Source organism: Ambystoma mexicanum, chromosome 12 (assembly GCF_040938575.1).
Source record: "Ambystoma mexicanum isolate Mex_15411 chromosome 12, UKY_AmexF1_1, whole genome shotgun sequence".
Taxonomy (NCBI): Eukaryota; Metazoa; Chordata; class Amphibia; order Caudata; family Ambystomatidae; genus Ambystoma; species Ambystoma mexicanum.
The window spans coordinates 97,158,581-97,179,457 of NC_090936.1; the positions used below are offsets into that span (position 1 = coordinate 97,158,581).

Sequence of the window (20,877 nt, forward strand, 5' to 3'; positions counted from 1 at the left end):
AAAGCAGGCGTTAAATTCCCCAACCCGCAAAGGGACCTCGTAGTACGGCGGTAAGGGTTAACGGTCACTGTTACCATTAATGGTGACCGTTAACCCTTACCGCCGTCCGTGTAATGAGGCCCACAATGTCCAACGTGCCAGGCTGACCTTGAAGCTATAGCACACTTCTTTTCTTTTGTCCAGAGTATGATCATGTTAGGAATAGGTATTTGGTACCCTCACTGAAAGGCAGGGGTTTTACGCAGCATAGTCAAGCTTTACATTTCTTGTTAAATGCTGCTTCCTCTCCCATTTATTACAACTGCTTGGAGACAAAAGAATAAGATGACTGAAATTAATATTAAATCGGGCATTGGTTGTTTAGGCACAAACACTTAGCTATTATTATTGGGCTGTGTTAACAAGCACCTTTTAAAAAAATCTGTTTAGTTACTAAGATTAGTGTAGTATATAGTGTAGTATATTGTGTTGTTTGGGTATGTGTTTAAACACATCTTTTTTAAAAATTGGAGTGTATTAACATTTGTTTTTTCTGTAAACCATGGTTAGCATTTTTGCACTTAAGAAATATTGTAATTTGAGATTAGGATTTTAATGTGTATCAAAGTACTGTTTATAAATTATGTATATTTATGGTACGTTGTAGCACTGTTAAATGTCCAATTGTTCTCCAGAGGCGACCATAGTGAATACATTTTATGTTTTTGAACTTAGTATGTGTATCTAATTGCTGAATCTTTTATGAATTGTATTTATCCGAAATAAAGATGTATTCGTTCATTAATGGAGCTTCACAGAACTCCATATACTAAATAGAAATGAACCAACAATGTGCGAGTTACTTTTAACACTGAGCAAAAAGGCAAAATTACTTGTATTAAGTGGTGTTAGACCCCAGTGAATGTAAACCATTTTAATTTTACAGATTGTATCTGTTAGTGAAGTTGTAGGGTTTGGGGCAGAGGGATATTCAAAACATCAATCCAAGTTGAGCAGAAACTTGACCCGAAATTAAGTGTTTCTGTATATTTGTCAATCCACCCAGTTGCCATATTCCAGAGAGACCTACACTCATTGAAATTGAGCAGAAGCGGTTTAATTACAAAATTGTTGAATGCGGTTTAACACATGTTGCCCTTATTGTAGAACAACTCTATAAACCCGTTTAACTCACTATGGCACATTTAATTGTCTTGCTGGAGTTCATTGCCAGTCATCTCCCACAAATATTGTGGAATCCCCAGTGCAGTATTTCTCTGTGTTCAGGAGTAAACCGTCCCTCCTGTAGTAAGAACATAATGTTCTTTGAAAGATGCAACTCAAATTGGATCTTGAGTTACCCCTTTTGATGATTGACTTGGCACAATGGCACATTACCACTAAGAAGAGTGATTCTTTTCCATACTTCTCAACGTACCTCTAGTAGGATTGGGCAAAGGTAGACAAAAGTTTGTTTTCGCCCAAAAAAATGTTTTTAAAAAGTTGTCATGCTAAGAAATAACATATATAAGGCAGTGCATTCTCTAGCACTACATAGCTACATATTGAAGATTTCCCACATTGTCCTCCTTTGACAATCCATAGATTGGCTTGCTTTTAATTCAGGTTGCTTGCCACCAGCTCGTATCTCGAGTATGTATGTCCGATTCTTCCTCCCCATCTTGCTCATGCCTCAAGCGCAAATCTTAGTTCTCAGTCACTGGCATCCCTAAGTCGACTTCCTGTGTGCTACCTTTCGCCATTCTTAACCATGGCCCTCCCAGGAATCTGAGAAAGAACAACAAAGTGAAGTATTGCCTGGGAATTGCACTTTGAAATGTTTCGGGGGGAAACCAGCAATCGTTAATAGCCTAATGACCAAATATTCCCCTGCTCCTTTTGAGCTGTCCAATGAAACCCATGCCAAGAAATAGCTAATCTCTGGCAACAGATATTTGTGTGAAATAGCATTTTAATAGCGGACAGTTTCTACGTATGCCGCATGGTGGTGCAAGTCTCACTGGTGATAATGAGGCACTAGGAGCACACATCACTGTAAAGGTAATTTTAACTGTTCAAGAACGTTTAAAATTATGCAGACAAGACGAACAAGCTCTTCGTCATTCCTGCTTTTGAGCCTCTCGTTATCTCATAGTAAGACAACACCCTTTGATTCACAGGGTATAGCGTTCTTTAATCGGCACCCATTTTTGTGACTGGTGTTTTGCAGCTGCATTTTTGGCAAAAAGTTTCAATTTTTTTCTTGATGGCGGGGGTGGGCAAGGGCATATAAAGGGTTGGGGGGGGGGTCTGGAATGAAAAAAAGGGTAAATGACAGGGGCTTGGGGGAATCCCCTCCCCAAAAATGTGAGACATTTTGAAACTTTTTTTTGGCAAAAATTCTGCAGCAAAACACCAGTCGTAAAAATGGGCGTCAATGAAATGACGTAGAACTGATTCACAGTCCAACAAAGGTGGATCTCTCCATCGTGGCTTTAAACTTTAATAGTGCTGTAAACATACCCCTGCATATTTTGAAATCATTTTGAGACTTGACGTTCAATTTGTCAGTGGAGAATTGCTTAGTATTCTTCCTACTTAGCTTTCTTTATGTGAACTAATTTTTGTAGACAGATCCTATGACTTAGGACTGAACCTATTTAACTAGTTTGAAGAATAAATGGCAGCTTCGGTGATCCCATAACCACAGTTGCTGTGCTGCCCGCTTTCATCTGGGGTGGGGAGTAGGAGTTCAAAACATTTGTAGAGCCACAGGTTGCAGATCCCTGAACTGGAGGAATGCATGTATTGTCAATTAGAATAGAGGTATGCAATTTTTTCATTTGCACCAAACGCTTAAATAATTGCAGTCCTATCTGATGAAAAAGATGGTCCGTTTGGGGGCCTGCAGTTCGTTTTTAAAGCCTTTTACAGACTTGTGTAAGAAAGAAGCTTTTGAATAACTTATTGAAATGTGTTTTCATTCACACAATCTTTTAAGTGTTGCTTGAATGCGGCTTCTGGTGAATTTCCTGTTTAGTAAAATGTACAACTAATATTGAATTGATAGTAATTCATACACTTTTTCTTTGCCCAGGAATTGCAACTCCATGTCGATAAGATTAATGAAATGACAGCAGTAATGAGGAAAGCCATTGAAATTGATGAACAACAAGCGTGTAAAGAACAGGAACGAATTTTCCAACTTGAGGTAAGCGAGTGTTCTAAATGAAATGATCATTGACATTTAATCATAAACATATGCCATTGTTAAGCACAGTACATCAAGATTTGATGATCCTGTCTCAAAATGTATTTGGGGGATATTCATTTTAGAATAAAGGTTTCAAACTTCATTTTTCCACCAAAACCACATACTGCTGCTTCTAAAGTTACCTGTAATGGTCAAAGATTTGAGCAGATAAATCACACTGTCTACAAGGGAGTATCCACTTTCCTTTGTTTAGTGTACTGACTTTGTTTGGAGGGGTTAGATTATGGTGTCTTCAGCCACCCTCAGTACGCAGAGTATAATGTGCTACCGTTTCACCTCCCCTTCATGTTAACCACACCCACTCTACTTGATTGGCTAATCCCCACACTTCCATGACAATTGAGTAAGGTGGTGTAAAGGGCAGATTTTGCCATGTGACCTCCCAAAGTAGCGTGTGAGCTGCACCCCTGTAAAACTGGTATAACCCTCCTTCCCTTTGCACTATCTTCTCTGCAGCTGTACCTCATTAGGTTACTGGTAAACGGGCACACATGCATCCACCGATTGCATTAAGGGCTCCAACATTGAACACTGTCACTGCTGTGTAACACTTGAAATGTACAGTTACACAATCACAGTACAAATATCGTGCCATTCCAAAGCACGTCCACTGCAAAGTTCAATAAAAGTATGCACGATTTCTCCATCCACAAACATCCACATGGCCACCCAGGATGTGGCATGTGCTATCTTGAATGTACTGCGTAATCCACTACCTTTTCGTGATAGTGAAGGTGCGGGGCGGGTGGTAAACAATATGAAACTAGGCAGGGGATTCAGTCTTCCAGCGTATATGTGTGAAGGTTTATTTATTTTATTTTTTTACATGCATGCAAGCACATTTTTGTGTCTTTTCTCTTTGTATGCGTTTCTGTTTGCCTGTCCTCACATTTTTACAACATTCTGGTCAATGCTGCTTGCACAGTGCGAGAAAACATTGCCAATGGCGCTCAAATAAATGCCATTTCTACGGAACCACTGCTTATTTTGTGACCTCATGATCTTATATTGGGTGGAGAACATGCCAGAAATCTGCATAAACCGACGCATACATCTGTTTATAACACACCTTCCGACCGCTGGCTGGGGACAAATTACACCGCCATGGACCCACACTGCTCTTGGTGTGATGCATGAGGAAACCACCTTGGCAGTAGGGAAAATATGCATCAGTGTTCAGCAACCTCACCAGTAGACGGATTAATCGTCCACACAACATGTAACCCAAATGTGCACTTCCATAGTGCACCATGACACAGTCCACGTTCGTGACGGACGCCACATATCTGCAAAGGCGAACCATCCCGCCGAAACTGCAGTCACCCTGACAGTCCCCGAAAGCGTCCACTCCTTCCAACCCGAAATTACCAGCAATGCTTCTTTGCATGCAACACCTGTGCAGATGGCGCACAAAGATATCACCGACGATGAGCATGGTGCGTCTCTCTGTCGACCACCCTCGCGACACAGTATTGTGAGAAAATGGTAATGCCCCTTCGTATGAACCAGGCCCTAAACTCCTAATTGGCCATGCATCCAATAGTGTAGGCCTTGAACACACTCATGCCAACATAATGCCACGAGGCACGTCTCATGTCAGCTTCTGTGACAATCCACATAGACACCACTGCCACCAACACTCCTACCCAACCTGTACAATGCCATGGCGCTAGGCAGCAGCAAATGGCAAAGGTTAACATGATGGCCACGTGGGCAGTTACCATTTTGCACAAACGCACCACACGTAGGTAGCAGCACTTCACCTCAACTCCCCCACATAATAAAACACGCGATCACGAACATAGGTCGCACTTACCAGAATGCACAAACATACCACATCCTCCACCACCTCTACCCACAGCCATTCACAAAGTACTGTGTCACTGCCAACCTACACACAATCAGTTTGCGGCACTAACGCTACTGCAACCAATCGGCACACACCGCACTTTGCAAGCACCACCCTGTACCGGATGCAGACTGAAACATGCCTTCCTGGGGTGTGTATGATGCAGCCCTACCCTCCTCAGTGCATGCCCTACGGGCTACGGCCTTCGCACATGCACCCAGTAGTATAATCCTTCTGCAGACCCACTGCACCTTCATTCACCCATGCATGCCTCCATGTGTCCAACTACGGCTTTCGATCTGCAGCACACCGCCATCCGCGCTCCCACCCAACTTATCTCATTTGCAATTCACTCCTCATCTGCAAATGAGTTGCCACCACTCACCACGAAAACAGTTCCCTGCAAACAGGTTGCCGGCAGAAACGAAGGGACCGTTACTACAGCTGCCTCCAATCACCACAGAAAATAGCCTACGTATGTCACATGAAGTACTTCTCACTCCCCCAGCCATTCCTTCCTTTATGGCCATCGACACAATTCGTACGGTACATTTTGCAGTCCCTGCCGCCGCCGCACTGTCCTCTGATACACCATGGCGGCTTTCCCAAAAAGTTTTGACGCACAGCACGCTTCCCTCCAGCCAACCACCAGCCGCATCCAAACTTCTCTGACACCACGCCGTTCTGCGATCCAATGACCCTTCTGTCCGCGGATACTTCTGTCAAAATTTGGGAAGCCCCCTATAACTCCACCCCACCCTCCGCACAAAATGTCACCCCACTTGGCAAAAAAAAAATGTCAGAGCCGCCCATATACTTTTGAGGATTTGTCCAGGGGGAGAGAAGTTATAAACTGCCGAAAAAGTGCTCTTTTTATGAGTTTAGCAACTTAATCATAACTACACGGGCGCTACCGCTGGCTGTGAAATCTATCTACATCTCATCGTAATCTTATTTCTGATGCTTGGGTCTGCTTAGATTCACATGCTATGCATAGGCCGATCTAGTGGAAGTCGCGGAGTATTACAAGATTTGTTTTCGAAACGCATCAACAGGGTGTTAATAATACTATCCCTAGTGTGACTTGTACTGTATCCATGGTCCTTCACTCATCAAAGTCCCACAGATTGTATTTTTCCGCCATCGAATTTGATCACAAATGCAGAATTCTCTTCCAGGCTGATGTCTTTTAATTAGTTGGAAAGTTTACTTGTAGACTTTCCTATTGTTCACTTTGCCGCACAGCCAACAGACTGCTCGACGGCTTTCTACAAACAACATCACTATCGACGACCTGACCAGACGCAGACTACACAAGACAGTATGGAGAAAGGTGGGAGGTTCTTCATAATGACCTCTTTAGAGAATGTATATTCAGTCATCCCTTTTTCACGCCAATCTGCCCTTTTAAAAAAACAATGGACAAAACGCTCTTTAAATTTTGCTCTACCTGGCCACCGAAAATTCCTGTGGAAGGACACGCACTGAGTGCGCAGTTACGGTCTCCCGAGGGATCAAACCGAAAAAGCTTGCAAACCTTTTTCGTCCAAAAACCTTAAAGGATTAGCGCACTAAACACTGGGCCACTCATGCTGTGCAGGCCAAGGCTTCCATCGACGTGGCGGAAGACTCCAGCAAGGGCAGTATCGGGGTCATGCGTGATGTCGAAGGTGAGCGGGGTTAGTTGGAACCCCATGTGCGGGCCACCGACAACAAGAAGCAGACCGGCGGCTCTGTAATGGAGAAGACCCCCAGCGACCAGAGCACACACAAGCGCAAAGACACTAAAACCTACCCCATGACTCGCTTTCGACAGTAGCGTCTAAGCCCACACGTTGTCCACGGAGAGAGCCTCAGGTTCTTCACTGTCCGCTGGGCCATCGTGTATGCTTTCGCCCCATGACTGGTATCCAAAACAAAACAGAAGGTCGGTTCGGGCACCGCACACAAAAAGGCCCTCCTTTCGGGCGCAGAGCAACAGGCGGCAAATGGTGTTTCGGCGTCCCCTAAGAAAACTTCAAAAACGCAGGCGTTAATTAAGAAACGCTCAGTGCTTCCCTGCTTAAAGCAAGGTTGGCAAAAAGAAAATCACACATTTTGACGCCTTTGGCACACATGCTGCAATTCCACCCAACTCCCGTAAACACACAATCGGGGGCTATGCACCACAAAGACCAAACTCCCTCCCAAGCCACCCCTATCATGTCAGGCTTACCACCTTAATATGACTATAGAGCTTGTTAGGCAAGACTATATGCAGTACCCTTTGGGTGCACTTCAAAAACCTTGGCCTCCTGCCAATAGGGACCCAACCTTTGGTATAAGTCTGAACTACACAGGCTGGTAGTATGGTCGAGCAGCCAGGCTTATCTCAAGAGGGGTCAGTGTGAGCAGTAATGTTGTGACACAGAGTTCCACAGTGTCCGTTCTCTAAATAAACACTTAAACTCAAGGTTTCTTGATAAAACAATACATTTTTCACAGTCAGCTGTAAAGCCTTCTTCAGAAGGGAGCAATATATGCAACAATTCAAATACACTTCAAACCACACTCTTAGTTTCTCTAAGATTAGTTAATACCCATTGGGGATGGCACATACACTTCCTACACCCTCAGGTGACTTAAATAGCTAGGGCACTGTGGACATTGATTTATCACTAGTACATTTAGAGCAATACTTAGTTTGGGGTAAAAGCTAGAACAGAGGACTAAAACAAAGGTGAACAAATAATTCACAAACTGGTAAATACGTCTTCCAATGTCAAATAAGTTTAACCCTTTCCTGTGGAAAAGATAAAACACAGAGTCAAAGGTGAGAAGAGTCTCTCGGGGAGCCAGGACAGCCAATGTCAATTGCACAATATCTAAGGGAGCTGAAGATCTTCTTTGCAGGTAGGTAAAACTTCTTGCACAATATTTTAGAAATGTTTGTAGAAAACCGAACACTTGAAGGGCCACACGCTGGGAGGCTTGTGAGGGGCAAAGTGTTGGCAACTCTGCAAGGTAACCAAGACAGGTCTCAACTGAGAGCAAGTAAGGCTACACAGCAAGAGTTAAGTTCTCTTAGACAGTACCTCTGGTTAGAAGAAATGGTTCCAGCTGGCTTCTGTTCCTGTACAGCTCTGCAGATACAGTTGTTCCTGAGCCTCAGTCGTGGGGACAAGACTGAGGACGTCTGGGGACTCCTGCTCAGCAATGGGTAGGTCAGCACCAGCATGGGCAAACTTCAATTCAGTGGTTGTTTGGTGATTCAGCTCCTCGCGTCTGACCGCAAATGGCAACACTGCGGTTCTCGGATACCACTTCAGACTTTACTTGCTTCTGGGGTCCAGCACTCTGTTGAGGTGGCTCAGGCCTGGTCAGTCCTGCATCAGGGAAGTCTGGAGGATCTTCCTAGTGCTTCGGTCCAACTTAAAAGCAATACACACAATCTGGTGTTTCTCTCCCTGGCTCTTCGATACCACCAACAGCAGCAGCAGTGGAAATGCAACCAGCTTAGAGAAGATGTCCAGGAGTTGATTGGTCCCACCAAATCAAAGGGAGAAGTCGTCCTTACAGGGCTTCTCTAGTCGAGGCGAATTCGGAGCTTCAGCAGGGCTTCACCGGGCAAACAAACGGTCCAGGATTTGCAGCAGGTGTCTTTTCCAAGTTCCTCTTCGGATTCCTTCGTCCAGTGGTCGACTCTGCTTTCCAAGCCACAAAGCCTCGCCTTTTATGCAGGTTTCTCCCATTCATTCCAGCCGAGCTGTCAATCACACAGCAGGGTGGCTGTCCTTGCCAGACAGCCAGCCGGCCAATCGCCTTTGGGTGCATTCCTGTAACCAAAGGGATTAAGCAGAGTGTTTCGGGCACCTCCCTCACTTCCTTCCCCTGCCAGACCTACTGGAGCCAGGGGCGGGCTTTACTCGTGAATCCTGCCAAAGACGAAATGAACAAAGGGATGAAACCTGGTTTGGCGCAAAGAGTAAATCTCAAGAAGGACCTTCCAGACAAGAAATGGCGAAAAAAGACTGGGGCCATTTTGGGCACCCATGAGTGCTGTTGGGCAAAGTTTATATGCAGTACCATTTGGGAACACTACAACAACTCTGACTACAGGTATAGGAAACCAAACCTTTGGTATAAGCTTGTACTACACAGTTGTTGAGCAGCCAGGCTCATCTCAAGAGGGGTCAATGTGAGCTGTAGGGGAATTGCACAGATTCACAGTGAGAAGTATTCAAATAAACTCTTACACACAAGGGTTCTTGAATAAACCATTATTAATGTATCTGTCAGTTAGAATAAGCCTTCTTCCGAAGGGAGCAACACAAAAGTAACACACAAATACACTTCATTACGGTACACTCTTAGTTTCTAAATCAGTAAAGACCCTTTTGGGATGGCCCACCGACACAACCTACACCCACAGGTAACTTCAATAGGTTGGTTGCTGGGGACATTAATATCTTAATGATGGTATTTGGAATACTCTTCGAAGTTGGTAAAAGGAAAAGGTTATTAGAACAACAAGAGACCACAAATATTCTTAAGCAGGCAAATACTTTTCGATCCCCCGAGGAGAGTCATTCAGTACAACAGGCTAAGCCAAAGTCAATGGGCAAAAGTCTTCTATAGGGTGAAGCACTTCTGGTAGGTAAGTAGAAAAGTCTTTGCACAATGTTTTAGAAGTCTTTGAAGAAAAGAATAATCAAATGTAGGGCCACAAGCCGTAAGACTTGTGAGTAGTAGAAGAGGCATGCAACTCTACAGCAAGAGGTAAGTTCTCTCAGACTTTTTACAGTACCTTTGTAATGAAGAAAAAGTGCAGCAGTTGAATTCTGTTCCTGAGCAGCTCTGCAGAACTCACTGTTCCTGGGCGTCAGTCAATGGGTCAAGAGGGAGGACTTCTGGAGACTCCTGCACTGCAATGGGACGGTCACTGCTCGCAACCGGCAATCTTAAAATCAGTGGCTGTTTAGTGTTTCAGCTCCTCACCTCTACCGAAAATAGCAACACTGCGGTTCCTAGCAGCTGTCGAGATGGGCTTTCCTTGCTTCTGGGGTCCTGCACTCTGTTGTGGGGGCTCAGGCTTGGTCAGCCATGGTTCCTGGGAGTCTGGACAATCTTCCTGGAGCCCTAGACCAGCTTAAAAGCAACGTCCACAATCTGGTGTTCCTCTCCCTGGCTATACGGTTTCCAGCAGCAACTCTGTGGAAATTCAACGAGCTCCGAGGCGGGTGTCCAGGTGGCTTACTTTGGAGTGAATTGGTCCCACCAACTCAAGGGGAGAAGTCGTCCTTGCAGGGGCTTCTCCGTCGATACAAATCTGGAGTATGAGCACAGCAGCAGGGCTTCACCTGGCAAGCCAGCGGTCCAGGAGTTGCAGCAGGTGTCCTCTTCAAGTTCTTCTTCGGTTCCTTCGTCCAGTGGTCGACTATGCCTTCCAAGCCAAAAGCCTTGCCTTTTATTCAGTTTTCTCCCATTCTTTCCAGCCATGCTGTCAGTCACCCAGCAGGGTGGCTTTCCTTGCCGGACAGTAAGCTGGCCAATCACCACAGAGTGCATTTGGGTCTCCTAGGAGATTAAGCACAGGGAGTTTCGGGCACCTCCTTCTCTTCCTGCCCACCCCAGACACCCTGGAGCCAGAGGCGGGCTTCACTTGTGAATCCCGCCAAAGGCAAAGCGAACAATGGGACCAAACCTGGTTTGGCGCACAGAGTAAATCTCAAGAAGGACCTTTCCACAAAGAAATGGCGAAAAAAGACCGGGGCCCTTTTGACTAAAATGGCACCCTTTGGTGCTTTACGACAGCTGCAAATGCAGCCCGTGGTAAATGCACATCACGGTAGTTAAAACGAAACCACTGCCACCAGCCATTCGGTGAGAAAAGGGTAACATAAAAATGTTACATGAGAAGCTAGACAAAGGGCATACTAGATAACCCTCCAGCACTCTAGGGTGGCAGCCCTAGGGAGCTGCAACGCTATTGTAAGATGGTGTGTGCTGTGCTGAGCCTTGCCAGCTCCCCATACGCCACCAGCCACGAGTGTCCTGTGGTGCTTCCTGGTAGGGGAGATCTGGTCTCCTGCTTTTGGGCGCTGGGGCGGGCCACCCCTGGTCGCCCACCACCCCTGCTGTGGGCTTGCGGTGGGGCGGCCCGGCGGCACCGCTCCGACGGCCGCCACAACCAGACGGCCAAGCTGGTGAATTCTCGCATCCACGGGTTGGTCTGGAGCCCCCCCGCGCCCATCCATAAACGCGGCCCGGGCCTGGTGAAGCGTGGGCCTGGTTGTGCTGCGCAGCGCCGCACTACTCAGTGTGCGTGTCCCAGAAGACTCGCTGACACCGCGCGGGCGGGGCTGCTCTCCCATCCCAGCACCTCATATACTCGGGCAGCAGCGACCTGCAGCGACTGCGGGGTGTGGGAGGTGCACCCCCCCCCCCCCCCGTGGCTCCCCGTGCACACAGACCTGTGGCCGGTGGGGCCCCCCTGTGGCGCTCTCCGGCCGGGGAAACACGCGGCCATCATCGCATCCCTCTTCTGTAGGACCGTGGCACGACCCTGCGACCAGCTACCGCCCCCACATCCCTTGATCTGGGCCCACCCCATTGAAGGGGGTGCTGCCCCTCTGGGGGTGCCCTCTCACGCCGGAGGACACATGGGCCCAGCTGCCCTAAAGGCTATTAGGTGGGTGTTGAGGGCCTGACTATACCCTGCTGCTGCATCCCGTTGGGCCCCCCCTACCCACCCTGTTTCTTGCACGGCGTCAAGCGAGCCCGGACATAACAAAAGAGAGACTGCCTACACGGGGGCCCGCCTTGCTCCCCCAAGCCCTCTCCACCCACTGTGACCGAGTCCCCCGCACACCACCCGCTGGAGCCTACCATTGTACTACTCCCTTGGCCACTCTCGAAATAGCGGGCCGTGCGGCCACCCTTCATGATCCCAAATTGACTTAGCCCGCGGCCTCCCTCGCTTCAGTGGGCTCCTCATATCCATGTGCTAGGACTCTCCCACGGCAGAACTGTGACTCTCAGGGGGCCATTAAAGGAGGAAACACCCCACTTGATCTACGTACATCGCTGAGTGCAGCATCACCTCTTCAGCCTGGTAGAGCCCCCCATCCAACCCACTAACAGCACGCCGCCCAGCTGGCCCAAACACACCTGGAAGCGACACTAGCCACACAGGAGCCCACCTGACTCCGCCCAGACCCCTCCACCCACTGTGCCTGCGGCTGCCACGAAGCTCCGGAGGAGCCCACCTCTATACAGCCTGTCTGCCTATTCTGTCCCTGCGGCTTCTTCGCTATCCCTGCCCAGCCAGGACTGGCCTCCTCCAACCTTTCGGGGCAAAAACCAGTTCCACCAAACTACAGCTGTCTACAAGCTGTAACCACTGGCCTGTCGCTACCCCCATAAGGGACTCCCGGCCTGCGGCCACCACCAAGCCCGTCAACTTGGGCGCTGCTCCCCACCACAGCAATATCCAACAGATCGTGAGGTGCTAGCAAGATGGGCGCCATGGATAGGTTCACCAAGGCAGCACCCAGGGTGGACCAAGCGTCATCCTCTGCAACACATGAAGATGGCGATGTCCTGCCGGACCCCCCGCCTCCAGACTTGACCGCAATGATGAGTCCATGGCCAAAAACTTTGCAGCTTTCCATGAAAAGCTAGATGATATCAACGCGAATGTAGCCTCCTTAAGAGCTAAACTAGACCAACATGGGGCCAGGATCACCGAGGCGGAGCAAAGAAAAGGAACCAATGAGGACAATGTTCATACCCTACAAAACGCAGTTCCTGAGCTCGTCCGTGACATGAAGCAGGTCAAAGCTAAGTGCGATGACCTCGAATCGAGGTCGCGAATAAATAACATTCGCATTGTGGGGGTTCCCGAATCTGCGCTGAAAGGACGTATGGAACTCGCGTTCGAACAACTTCTTAAAGACCTCCTTGAAAACCCTGAGCTCTCTCACCATTCTTCACAGTTGAAAGGGCGCATTGCTCGCTGGCACCCTGGCCCAAACCAGGAGACTTCCCCCAGACCAATAATTGCAAAACTGCTAAGTTACAAGGACCGAGATCACATACTCCGCCTGGCCAGAGAGAAAGGGGAACTAAGGCTGGACTCACAAATCATCAGGATCTTCCCTGACTTCTCAGTGGGGGTGCAGATGGAGCGCCGTCAATTTGGTGGTGTGAAAAAAATAAGAGACAGGAAAATTGAGTACCCAATGCTCTTCCCGGCTCACCTGACATTTACCCACCGCAACAAACTTTACTTTTTTACGGTCCCGACGAGGCGGTCCAATTCATTGAGGCACAAATCCCACTAAGGGATCCCCCGGAGGAACCTATGGACGACGACTAATAACAGGGCTCCCAGCCCCCTTTTGTAGACCCCATCGGCCGTGGCCAATTTTGGGGCTGCCCCCCTACCCCGTTGGGGTGTCGGCCCCCCCCTTCTCCATCCTACTTTGAACCTAACATAGCCCAAACATCAACATATGAAGAGCACAACTTTAGCAAGGGGATACATCCCTACTTGACCTTACTATAACACCATACACGGAGCCCGGATTCCGAAAGCTAAGCCCTACTGTTGTACGCCGGCCTATGGCAGTATCTGTTTATATCTCGTTATCTAAGAGCATGTTTGTCCTTTTCTCGTAACATAAGTTTCATCAGCCGATCAAGAATTACTGATGTTTATTATAATATGCATTAACAAATGTGGGTCAGACGGCAGCGGCAGCCCCCACTGCAGCTGCAAAGCCTTCTAAGGTGGAGTGTTTGTTTAAGCCCCGGTTGGGCTATTGGTCAAGCGTCGCCGAGTTGGGGATGGCACTCAGTTGGTTGCTCCGGGAGTGGGTACTATCACACTGCTAGTTTGTACCGGGCGGTGAGGGAGGGGGGTGGGGAAGTTGGGGAATGTTACACAAAAAATGGCGGGATGGTGATGACTGGTCTTGAAGAGAGGCGTTCCCACGCCATCACAGTGCACACGGCGGTAGACCGAGACAGATTCTATACTTGGGATGTCCCATAAACTGTCAGCATGACCATTAAAATGATGACATGGAACGTTTGGGGATTGACGAATTTCACAAAGTCCTGTAGGATCACGGCCTTTTGCACAAGGTACTCCTATTGCAGGAAACACACGCTCTGAAACTCCTATCATCAAACCTAGCACAGATCTGGGGCCAGAACAGATTCTACACCCAATACTCCACACCAGCCAGGGGAGTCCTTACCCTTATTCATAAGTCGGTAAAATTCACACTCCACACATCCATCGACACAGAAGGCAGATATGTGATTCTCCACTGCACGCTAGCTAATGAAGAATGCTTGCTTGTTAACTCGTACGCGCCCAACACTGATTCTCCTGAATTTATTGATGCAGTGACCGCCATCCTCATGAGATATGTGGAAGTCCCCATCATATGGGGGGGGGGGGGAGACATGAATCTCATACTTGACAACGTCCTGGATAGAACAAACACTACCCGCAGGGTCACAACTCGAGCTGCCAAGCGACTCCATTCATACATGAGTTCCCTAAATCTACACGATGTGTGGAGAACGCTACATCCCCAAGAAAGAGACTATACTTTCTATTCAACGGTACACGATAATTCCTCAAGAATAGATATGTTTCTCCTGTCGGAGAGCCGGGTGGGTAGGGTTTCGGATGTCCGGATCCTCGCATGCACGTTCTCTGATCACTCCCCTGTCCTGCTACAGATCCAACTGGGTAACACTGGCGGCTCGTCCTGCCTGGCGCTTTAAATCTCACGCTCTATCTGACCTCTTTAAAGCTGAGATCCTAACGGACATAAACACGTTCTTTGAGAATAACAATACGCTTGACGCGCCCGAAGGGACCCGCTGGTAGGCATTCAAAGTATACATAAGAGGGATGTGTATCTCGAGGAAGGCGGGTGGCCTCAAAGCCATAAGGCAGGCCTTAAACAACTCCGAAACCAAGCTCAAAACCCTAGAACAAGAGTACATTGCTACACCACCTCCGGCAACCCTAGCAAAGATTAGAACCGAACTAGAACTGTTTGAGTCTTGTGCCCTGAGCGAGGTGCGATACTATGCTCGCCCCTTGGCTGCCTGAAGGTATGGGGAGGGACACAGGCCTGGAAGAACCCTGGCTAAATTGGTGCACGTGGAGGGGGGGGTAGGACCCGAATAGATGGCATCATAGATGAACAGGGCTTAAGACACTGGTCAGATCAAGCCATCATTGACACCTTTGCTAGCTTTTATGCCAATCTATGCGGCCCCCAGCCTGAACACACAGCCCATGACTTGGACGACCTGCTAGAACACATTCCTATGACCCTCCTCTCCCAGAACACCAAGGAACAGCTCGATGCCCCATTCACCTAAGATGAGATAGTCCATGTAATTTCAGACCTCCCAAAGAACAAGGTCCCGGGCCCCGATGGGCTAACATCTGGGTTCTACCAGGAACATGTTGCCATTTTAGCTCCCATATTGTACGGGGTTTGGACCGAATCACTCCAGTTAACCATCCTCCCTCCCTCCCTTAAGGGAAGCCCTAATAACTGTCCTCCCCAAACCAGGGAAAGCCCCAGACGAATGTGGGTCCTACGGGCCCTTATCGCTCATCAACACAGATATGAAAATCTTTGCTAAGATAATTGCTAACAGGTTCCTCCCATTCATGCCCCATCTAGTCCACGCGGACCAAAGTGGTTTCGTTCCTGGCCGCTCCACTGCACTTAATATCCGCCGTCTATTCAATGTGATGTCCAGAATTGATCCGAAGGCAGACGCAGTGGCTGTCACACTAGACACCCAGAAAGCATTCGACATGGTCTCATGGCAATACCTATGGGCCGTGTTGGGGAGAATGAGAGTAGGACCTAATATGATCTCCTATATTAAACTACTATATACAGGACCATTAGGCAGGGTGCTAATCAACTCTGTCTCCTCTCCCTTTGCGTTACATAGGGGTACCCGTCAGGGATGTCCATTCTCCCCCATCCTCTTTGCGCTCGCCATCAAACCCATGGCAGACCACGTCCGGGACCGTCACACCTGCAAAGGTATCCGCCTACAGGACACACCGGAAATCATCTCATTGTACGCTGATGATGGACTCCTATGCATCAGAAACCCCTCCACATACCTAGACCCGATCATCCGAGACATAACTAAAATAGGCACATACTCTGGTTTCACCATCAACTACTCTAAATCGGAAATATTCCCTCTCACTAAAGCTACTCCGCAACCGTCATGCGAGTTCCCCCTACGATGGTCCCCGGGTGGCATCGGGTACCTTGGAGTGCAAGTGTCACTAACCAAAGCTTCCCTGCTGGCGGACAACTACGCGACAACGGCACAGCTCCTCGAATCTTAGATGCTCAAATGGCGCAACCTCCCACTGCCCCTTGAGGGCAGACTGTCCCTAATAAAAATGATCGCGGTCCCCAAGCTCCTCTACATATTTGCCAATGTACCAGTGTGGCCCGGGAAGCAATATTTCAAGAGGCTCCACTCTGCGTGCGCCCAATTTCTCTGGCACTCCGGAGCTATCCGCAAAAAGTGGCAACATATGACCCTACCCTATGATAAAGGGGGTTTCACAGGCCCAGACCTAACACTATACTGGAACGCGGCACAGGCCCAACACGCCACACACACCTGAACCCGCCCCATCACGTCAAGTTGGAGAAACTGGCAGGTGACGGGACCAACATTGTGACCTTATTACTACACCGCACATTCCAGACAAACGCCCCGTCAGACCCTGTGGCCACTACGATCAGAGCATGGAATAGTATTTTACACTCTAAACAAGAGCATTGCCCATACTATAAATGGCTTCCCATATGGCAATTTCCTGGACTTTCTCCCACATACGACCAACATTTCTTGCGACATTGGGAGGACCTGGAATACCGAGCCCTGACTGACCTATACCCTGATGGTAAATTTATCACCCCTCAAACATGGAGACCCGAACACTCCAACTCAGCTCTTGAGCTACTACAATATTTCAGCCTAAGCGCGGCGGTCAGGGTACTGTGGCCCTCCTACCCAGACGAGCCCGCAGACTCACCAGAACTTCAAGAAATAGCAACTCCACAGGGAGCAGGGGCATAATATCATCTCTGTATAAAATACAATAGGGAAAACTAGAGGATATATCCCTCAAACCACGGGAAGCATGGGCCAGGGAGCTTGAAACGGATATCACTGAAGGGACTTGGAGCTAAATGTGTGCACACACGCGTAAAGTCTCCCTTAGTGCCAGACTCCGGTGCATACAATATAAACTCCTCAACAGGCTTTATTATACACCGCACAGAGTAGTGAAATTCACGCACACCCCGACTCGTACATGCCCGAAATGTAAATCTGAAGAGGCAGATCATATACATATGTTTTGGTCCTGTACTGCGCTAAATTAGTTTTGGATGGAAGTGACAAAAGCGCTCTGAGATAATTGGGTCCCCAGTAGACCTGGACCCATTAGCCTTGTTGTTCGGAATATGGGCTAGGGAAAATGCCAAAAAAAGTCAACATTTTTAAATGTAAGTGCTATTGTCACCAAAAGGTGCATACTACAATGTTGGAAGTGGCTGGGGGTCGAGGTAATTAGCACATTTCTGAGATTTCTCCCTAAAGGGTGCCTTACCGTGGCTGCGAACGGATGTATGGAACTCGCGGTCGAACAACCCACAATGGTAGTAAAAATTAAACCACTGCCACCAGCTGTTAATTAGGAAAGGTAACACAAATGTTACATGAGAAACTAGACCAAGGGGGTACTAAGTAGCCCTTCCAGCACCCTATTGTAAAATAGTGTGTGCTGGGTCAAGAAAGTTACAAAAATGTAAATTAAGTCAATTTCACTTCACTGCTCTTGGAAACCGTAGTTTATCCAAGATAAGGTATCTAAACCTTTGGGAAATCTAGGAGACTTCCCTGTGCCACTGCAATGAAGGTGCTGTGTGACACAATGTAAAGATGATGCCTATGGAGTTTGTCAGACTCCAAAGTTAAAAAGAACACAAATTAAATCACATTAAAATTACATGCGATGAAAAATCCTAAAGTCCAGCAAAAGAGCTGGGGGTCTCTAAGGTTGAAGGGAATTAGCACATTTCTGAGAATTCTCCCTAACACACCTGAACATTTCAATAAAATCTTGAGGGTGCCAAGTTTTGTGGCCTTTATGGCCAAACACCCAGACAACTGTCATCCCTTAAAGATGCCTCACAGACAGGGGCCTCAGCACAGCAGCCCCCTGCCAAAAAGTCTTGTCTTGAGTCACAGCCTAGCTCCTCTGCTTTAGGCACCCTGTCCTCGACCTACCAAGACCCCTCTCAGGACTTGCACTATGACGACCCCTCAGGGTCGCAAGACACAGGGTTTCAAGGGGACTGTCATAGTGGAGACCAAGACCAATTTCTACACTCAGGAAGCACAGGACGACAGACTTCGTGGAAGACATTCGGGGGACAAAAAGTCTGCCACCCAGTTTATTCCACTCCTGCAGTCTGTTCAAAGACTTATCCAGCCATCCCTACTCGTGCCTAGTCTCACAGGGGGGAGGGGGTGGGGGTTCAACCCCAGAATCGGAAAACTATTCAGAGCGGTGCCCACTGATCCCCTGTGTATTAGGGGTCAGCTTAAACCAGATGTATTAGTGGTCACCACCGACAGAAAGAGGGCAGGCACTCCCCTGGCATCAGCTGAGGCCCCACCAGACAAGGAAAGCAAAACGTATATGCTTTCGGGAGAAAGGTCCCCTCCTCTACGGCATACCAGACCAGAATCGCCAACACTATGCTTTTAGCTAGTTACGGCTGCCACAAATGGGATGACTTGGAACGCCAAATCGAAGCCGTCCTGGAACCTCTAAAGGCTCAATTGTTAATGACTATTACAGAAGGCAAGCAGAGATCAAACTGCATCCTGAAAAATAGCCTTGATGCTACAGATGATGCAGGACGCATCATAGCAGGGGGTACGCTCATCAAGCGCCAAGCCTGGCTCAGACAATCTGGGTTTAAGTTCGACTAAGGCAACCCTTCTACACATGCCAGTGGAGCCTAATGTATTATTCGGGAAGGCACTTGAAGACACCTTTTAAGAGTGCTTAGAAAGTATACAACACTCTGGAATCCCTTGGCCAGTTCACAAAGAAGCCTTTTGTTCAACAGGGCTCCTCAAACTCTAGAAGGTTTCGGGGTCCGGGTGTTCAACGTTCCTCAGGTTGCACTCAGGGCGAACAGTCCTCGTCTTGGGGCCAATCCCAAGTTCAAGGTTCCTCTTCCAATTTTCAAAGAGGCAGAGGAGGGGTCAGAGCCTCAGCTGGGAGAGGTTCCACCCCTCCCAAACAGTGACGCACCGCTTCATGTCGCCTCCCATGCCACTCGAGTAGGAGGCGGAATTTCCCACTTCACCCACGCATCGGAGGGGATTACGTCGTGGCAGGCGGGTACTGTATCGAGTTGTTACAAAAACCACCCTACCTCCCACCAAGAAACAGGAAAATGTCAACAGAAGAAAAAAACTGCATACTGTTGGAAGAAGTAAAGGCACTACTAGAGAAAGATGCCATAGAGATCGTCCAAGCAAACCAGGTAAACAAGGGTATTTATTAAACCTACTTCCTTGTGCCAAAGAAGGACCTTTCCATGCGCCCAGTATTAGATCTGCCCCCTGCAAACAAATATATCAATCCCCAAAGGTTTTGCATGACCACGCACCAAGAGGTAATCCCACTCCTAAAATGGGGGGACTACAAGCCTTTCAGCAGCACCTTGCAGGGCAAACAGTGCAGTCCTGCCATGTTCTACCTAAACAAGCAAGGAGGCACACACTCGGTTGGTCCAAGTTATCCAAACAATATGCAAGTGGGCACCCAAGCGAAACATGTTTCTAACATCTCAACATGTTCCAGGGGAACTGAATTCTCTGGCAGACACTCTAAACAAACCATCTCTACCAGAAGAACAATGGTGACAACTCAACAGATATCCTAGACACAATATTCTGACAATGGGGTCACCTCCCGTTAGACTTGTTTGCCACAAGCCTAAACGCACAATGCCCAGACTTCACGTCCAGGTTTCCCCAACCAGGGTCCAAGGAGAACGCCCTGTGGATGAAGTCGTAAGGGAAAGTTGCTTACGCTCATGTACCCCCCCCCCCCCCCCTCCGCACTCTGTACCCCCCTTCCCCCCCCGACACCACTCCTGAGCAAAATAGTACACAAGATGCACCAGGAACATGTAACTCTAATCCTGGTTGCCCCTATGTGGGCGAGACAACCTTCGTTTCCACATCTGCTCAAACTGGCGATGTGCGACCCAATCAAGCTCCCGTGCCCGTACAACATGCTAACACAACACAAGGGAGCATCCCTCCACCCGTGCCCTCAGTCTATGAGCTTGGTAGCTTGGCTCCTGAAGTCATAGAATATGGGCACTTGAAGCTTCCACAAAGTTGTATGGATATCCTAAACGAGGCACGGAAACCCAACACCAGACATTGCTATTCAATAAATGGAAGAGATTGTGATATGGTGCACGTCACAATCACTAAACCCAATAGAATGTTCTCCAGGTAACATTCTACACTACATGCTTTACCTACTAGATTCCGGCCTAGTATTTAATTCTATTAAAGTGCATCTGGAAGCCCTGTCTGTTTACACCACTTCACAGAACAAGGTGTCCTGGTGGAAAGTTCCTGTCATTAAGGCATTCATGGAAGGGGTAAAGGG

At 48.1% G+C, this 20,877-nt stretch overlaps 1 protein-coding gene across 7 annotated transcripts in view; it reads left to right on the forward strand.

Moving 5' to 3' along the window:
- Positions 1–20,877, forward strand: part of FGFR1OP2 (FGFR1 oncogene partner 2) — a 244,873-nt gene that overhangs the window by 190,426 nt on the left and 33,570 nt on the right. For all 7 annotated transcript variants that reach the window (XM_069628082.1, XM_069628083.1, XM_069628084.1 and 4 more), the window contains one exon: positions 3,077–3,190. In XM_069628082.1, the coding sequence (XP_069484183.1) occupies positions 3,077–3,190 (114 nt within the window). The remainder of the gene's footprint in view (positions 1–3,076; positions 3,191–20,877) is intronic.